General features: G+C 57.0%; 1 protein-coding gene across 1 annotated transcript in view; it reads right to left on the bottom strand.

Moving 5' to 3' along the window:
* Positions 1-4846: 4846 nt before the first annotated feature.
* WDR25 (WD repeat domain 25) overlaps positions 4847-6000 on the bottom strand; it is a 144365-nt gene continuing 143211 nt past the window's right edge. The window contains exons 6-7 of the mRNA XM_063089669.1: positions 5686-5826; positions 4847-5283 (exon numbers count right to left, since the gene is read on the bottom strand). Coding sequence (XP_062945739.1) covers positions 5062-5283; positions 5686-5826 — 363 coding nt within the window. The 3' untranslated portion in view covers positions 4847-5061. The remainder of the gene's footprint in view (positions 5284-5685; positions 5827-6000) is intronic.

The raw sequence follows: 6000 nt of genomic DNA, 5'->3' as shown, positions 1-6000 counted from the left end.
TTGAGCAGCAGGGTCAGGCTGATGCCTCCCAGTGCAGGTCAGCCTGCAGTGCTGTGCGTAGCAGTCTCAGAGCACTTCTCCTTGTGGGGGCGCTGAGACTGGGAAACCTTGGTTTAATGCCCCCCAATCCCCCTGGCTCAAAGCCGGCTGACGGGAACCCTGGGACTTACGAGTTCTATGGCTCTGGTTGATAACTCCTCTCTCCCAGAATACCCTGGGCTGGACTTGGTTCTTCCCTCCTCTCCCCAGTGCCAGGGCCAGCTCTCCAGCCCCATGCTGGCCATGGGCACCCGGCTCTACCCACAAGGAGCTTGAAGGTGGGGGAGGAAGGCAGATGGTGTAACACTAGGCTCAGGCTTCAAGAACACAGGGGCTGTGAGCATGTAGACTGAGGACAGGCATCCCTGCTCCAGGAGGAAGAATGGAAGGTGTCAGAAGGAGAGGCTCATGCTGGGCATTGAAGGATGAACAGGAGTTCACCAGGTATTTCAGGAAAAGGCACAGATGTGCAACAGCTAGAGAGTTCTAGAAACTGTTCAGTGCTCTCGTGTGCCCCCCTGAGGGACTCGGCCCTGGAGCTGCCAGGTTTCCTCTGGACCTGTCCTTGGCTGTTCTGCGTTTGGACAGGAACTGTGTGGCCATGCCCATCCACCCAGGCAGCCAGGTGAGCCATGGTGTGGGGCTCCCTCCTCCACCACCGCCACTCTCCTTCCATGCAGGACCCTGCCTTGCCTTCGGGGAGGCCCCATCTGCATCCAACACCTGCCCACCCACCTGTGTATGTCTTTCTTCAACCCCCACTGGGGCAGTGCAGGGCTGAGCTCTGCCACCAGCTGACTGTGTCACCCTGGGCAAGTCCTGGGCCCCTCTGGGCCAGTTTCCCTTTCTGAGGACACTAACCAGTGCAATTTCCAGGGACCCTGTAGACAGTTGGCAGTCCCCACCCCCTTATGGAGGGCCACAGCAAGGCTAGAGGTGGGGCCCAAGGGAGGCAATATGTATGGGAGGGGGTGGGGGGACCAAGTGTGAAAAAGAGCAGAGGCTTTGGGGTCAGAGGGCCCTGGCCACCTCCCTCTGCCCCTGGAGTAGCAGTTCCCTCAACTGGACAGTGGGGATCACTGCCACCCCATGGGGCTGCAAGCTTCAGCTCCACTGGGAAAAAGTCACAGCCATGCCTGGCAGACAGGGCAGTCAGCACCATGTCCTGTGCTGGCACTTCAACATGAAGCCGTTTTTATCCCACACCAGCTTCGGATCTGGTATTTCAGATTTTATAGGTGAAGTTAAAGGTAAGCACTCAGCCCCGGGAAGGTGGATGGAGGGGAGAGCCCCCACTTCTTTTCATTCCTGCTCCACATTTTCTAAATTTAGCTATCTTATTTTAACATTGCAAATGGTGAACTCCCTGACACCTTGCAGAAGATCAAAGTCAGTCTTTAAGAATGCTCTTTGGAAGAAAGCATTTGGAAAAGAAATATATGAAAGCATGGAGTACACCTGCCATTCTTCCCAATAAAATAGCCTATGAAAGGGGTGGGGGGCCTAGCAGCCAGCTGGCAACCACAGGGGCCTGTGTTGAGAAATCTAATTCACAGGGGGCTTCCTCGGGAGCCCTACATGGCCCCCTGCCTCAGACAGGTCAGAATTTGGGGTTGATTCAAGGCCACCAGCTTGGACCAAACTTCAGAGGCAGAGATTTGGATGGCATTTGTCCCAAGTGAAGTTGACAGGGCAACAATCTACAAAGTCCTTTTCCCTGCATCATCTCCCCTGCTTGTCACAATAGGCCCACTTTACAGATAAGGAAACTGAGGCTCAGAGGAGAGAAGCACCTGCAAAGGCACCATGCAAGCAGGGGATCTGAACTGGTCTCCTCACTCCGAATCCCACAGGGTAGCAGGCAGCTGAGGCCTGTGCTCAGCACAGGAGAGGGGCCAGGCAGCAGAGTGTGTGGGGAGGGCGTCCAACAGCCATACCTAGCACTCACTGAAGCCTGATTGGGTAGTCCATAACTGAGGCTCATATTACGCTAGTGGTAATACTAACATATCACAGTAGGGAAAGCAATCAGCAAAGAATGCAATGAAATGCTCAATCAGAAGAGCTCACCAGGAAGGTGTAAAAGTGACGGGGCTAATGCTGGGTTGGGAAGCAGGGCATCTGGGCTCCGGGATCTGGGGCTGGCAGGGAGGTGGGGGGATGGGAAAGGCGATGAGAGATGCTGTGAATCCAGGCCTCCCTCCACCACAGGCAGGTGCAGCCTTCTCTCCTGGCCTTGTGTCCAGGTTCATTCATACATCACTCATTCATTCAACAAATGTGTGCTGAGGGCTTGCTCAGGCCTGGAGCTGGGGAGACACACCCACATGAAAATACTTGGAGGAGGTCACTGTGTCCTCCAGCTCCATAGTGGGAGCTACGAATCATAGTTCCCCAACAGGCCTGGCCAAGGAACCTTAGCCTGGAGAGGGCATGTGACAGGAGCCAGCAATCCAAGTCCTTCCCTGAGACTTGTCAAAGAGGAATGAAGGAAGGAGACAGCCCTAGCCGGTGGCTTCTGCCTTGTGAATGAACCTGCACGAGGCCAATGCCCGGAGCACAGCAGGGGTGGCAATGGCAAGAGAGGGTCCCACCAGCTCTCAGCCTGCCGTGGCAGGTAAGGTCTGAGAATGGAGCCCAACCACACTTCTGGCCTAAACTGGCTCAACTCCTGCATCAAGCCAGAATAGTACTAATACTCTCAGCTGCCATTTCTGAGCACCCATTGCATATGGCCCTACCAGGAGGTGACCCAATCTAATTCATTCTTACAGATGGGTACTATTAATTCTCATTTTACAGCAGGTGAAACCAAGGCACCGGGCAGCTAAGCAGCTTGGCTAAGGTCACACAGTAATGAAAGGCAGAGGCAGGGCTGAAGTCCAGGCCTGTCTGATCACAAAGCTCATTTCCCGTTGACAGGCCACACCTGCAGTTATTCACAGAACACCTACCATGTGCCAGGGGCCAGGGATACAGCAGGCAGCAGGGCCCCCAACCAGTGGAGCTTATCTCCCACTGCAAATGTGTGTGTTGGGTTGGGGGAAGGAGGCTGAGAGACGAGCTGCTTCCCTGAGGCTCATCATCTGTGCAGAGGCCTGAATGAGGGAAGGGGGAATGGTGGGTGCAAAGGCCCTGAGGCACTGTGCAATGGGAGCACAGAGGAGGGAGCCCTTAGCCTACCCAGGCTGGAGGTGATCGGGTGGCTTTGTAGGTCACAGGAGCTCCCACCTCAGAGGAGAAACAGGTACCTGGGATGGGGTGAAGAAAGGGCAATGGTCAGGGTGTGAGCAGGAGGCAGCAGGCAGCCACATGGGCATGAGGGAAGAATGCCCACCACCCACGCCAGGCTCTGAGCTGTGCAGACTCAGCCTCCGCTCCTCCAGCGGCTCTGTTCAGCCCAGTGGCAGTGCCCCACCCTTGAGGGGCCTCCACTTTTGCAATGGACCAGGCTAGCTTGCCATGAGGTACGATATTTTCACCAAATCAGCTGTTCTAGAGCCTAAAAATAGGAGTAGAAGGTGCTCCTACCATGCCCAGCACAGCTGCACACAGGGTCACCAGGCCCTGCACCCACATGGGCCTGCCGTGTGGGAACACTGGGGCCATATACTCACCCACCCCCCTCCTGGTGCTCAGCTCTAGCTTCCTCACCCCCAGACCAGGTGGCAGTAGGTGCAGCATCCACTGGACACCTGCTGTGTGGCAGGCTCTGTACTGCTGTGGGGCCTGAGGTGGCAGGGACAGCAGGATGAAGGTTGGAAGGATTCAGCCCTCAGATCAGTCCCGTCTCAGGGCCTTTGCCCCATTCTTCTCCTTACATGGAATGCCCTTCCTGTGGACCCCAAAGAGATCCCCAAGGACTCTGTGGACACACTGAAATAAAGGTCTTCACACGGCAGCCCTGGGCCAGCTCCAGTTCCCCACCCAGGATGGGAACACCTATTGTGCCTGACTCCCGCAGACTTGACTTCTCTGACCCTCACAGCAAGCCTGCAGACTGGCTCTTCTGATCACTCACTCTACAGATGAGGAAACAGGCCAGGAGAGAAGAGGCGCCCTGCCCACTGTCCCAGCTATAGTGACAGCGGAGCTGGGCCTGGAATCTGGGTTCTGGGAGAGGCAAAACTGGAAGCCCACCTCCTCCTGTTTCTGCCCCCACCCTGGCCCACAGCCACCTTCTCACAACCTCTGCATTTCCCCCACTGACTCCCCTGCCAGGGATGCCCTCCACCAGGAAACCTTCCAAGACACCTGCGGTCCCCCACCCTCTCCTTGTTGGTGGATCCTTGGGTTCATGGGGCAGCCCCTCAGTTACGGTTCCAGTGGGGCTCAGTGCTCACCGGCCCACCCAGACCAGGGAGATGGGCTTCCTCCCATCCTGGCCCTCAAGGCTCCCCAAGGGCTCCTTGCTTTTGCACATCACTCCTTCATGGGGCCAGACGCATTCCCCCAGAGTGCACACACCCAGCTGGCGGTGAGTAAGGAGCAGCCAGAGCACTCCAGGGACCAGATGGCCATCCTGCATGGGGATGGTGAGAGGGCCCAGGCCCTGTGAGGCTGGTAGGGCCTGTTGTGCTCTAGCACAGAGTTCCTGAGGGCAGTTAAAACCCAAGGCCCCCCACTGCCTCAGAGGACTCCCTTGTTGGCACCAGCTGAGCAGGGCTGTCCCCAACTCAAGCTCCCATGATTCTCATCTCCAGAGCCCCAGTAGGCCCGGGAGTAGGGAGGCAAGAGGAAACTGCTAACACATATTTGTGGCTGAAATAACCTAAGAAATAGCAAACACTTGCATTTATTGGGCATCACCGGCCACCTGCCAGGTGCTTTCACTAATGTAGTCCTCACAACCCTGAGACAAACAGATCTTTGTCCCCATTTTACAGATGAGGATATTGAGGCTCAGATGGTGGTAGAGGCAGCCTCCACCCAGGTCTGACCCAAAAGCCAACCTCAGTGCTGACTCACACCCACACCCCCAGGAAGAAAGGGAGCCAAGGGGCAGGGCCAGCATTGAAAGGTTCAGTGCCAGATCTTAATGTCACCTCCCCAGGAGCAGGTGGCGAGGACGGAGGGCAGCACAGGGTGGTAGGTGGTGCCAACACAGGCCTGCGTGTGCCCCTGCAGTGTGCATGCCCGGCTGGCGGTGCGGAAGCTGTACATCAGGACCCGGCCGTCAGCGCTGCCCGTCACCAGCAGGTCACCGCCTGGGGAGCACTCACAGCCCACCGAGTAGCCTTCCACCTGCAGAGGGCAACACAGAGTTGGTGAGCAGGCCACACCTGTTCCTTGAGGCTATCTGTGAGGCAGGGGTTATTAGGCCCATTCTACAGAGGAGCAGGCTGAGGCCCAGAGCTGGGCCTCATACCCAGTGTTCCTGAAGCCAAAGCCCAAGCTCCTTCCATGAGGCCTAGAGCCCTGGCACGGGGCTAGTTCAGAATCCAGTTGGAACAGGTCCAGCACAGCTGTTGGCTTTGCTGACAGTCACCGAGTCCCGGCCCCTTCCACCCCAGCAAGGCAGACTTCAGTGGGGAAAGGGGAGGATGTAGAAATGACACCCATGTCCTGTCCCCTTGTCCCCCATCCCCAGTGATCTGCCTGTGTGAGAGTAGCTGGGGCCTGGGGCCACGACAGGGACAGGAATACCTTGTGCCCTTCGTAGCGCCGCCTTCTGCTCATGCGGTAGGGCCACACAGCGGAGAAGAGGGCCAGGTAGTTGCCATTGGTCTGTGCCAGGAACACAGGCTCCCTTGGGTGCAAGGCGAGGCTGGGGCAGGTGTACCTCTCCTGAGAAACAGCAGGTCCACAACAATGCAGAAGAAGGCTCCCACCCTCAGCCTTCTGCTCAGCCATCCACCCCACCCAGCGCTCTGCTCGTAGGCCTTGTGCCCTCCTCCCAGACCTCAGCATAGAGTCTGTATGAGTTCCCTGTGGCTGCTGTAACAAATTACCACAAACTCA

This window comes from Cynocephalus volans, chromosome 3, assembly GCF_027409185.1.
Source record: "Cynocephalus volans isolate mCynVol1 chromosome 3, mCynVol1.pri, whole genome shotgun sequence".
NCBI lineage: Eukaryota > Metazoa > Chordata > Mammalia > Dermoptera > Cynocephalidae > Cynocephalus > Cynocephalus volans.
This window is presented reverse-complemented; position numbering and strand designations above follow the sequence as displayed.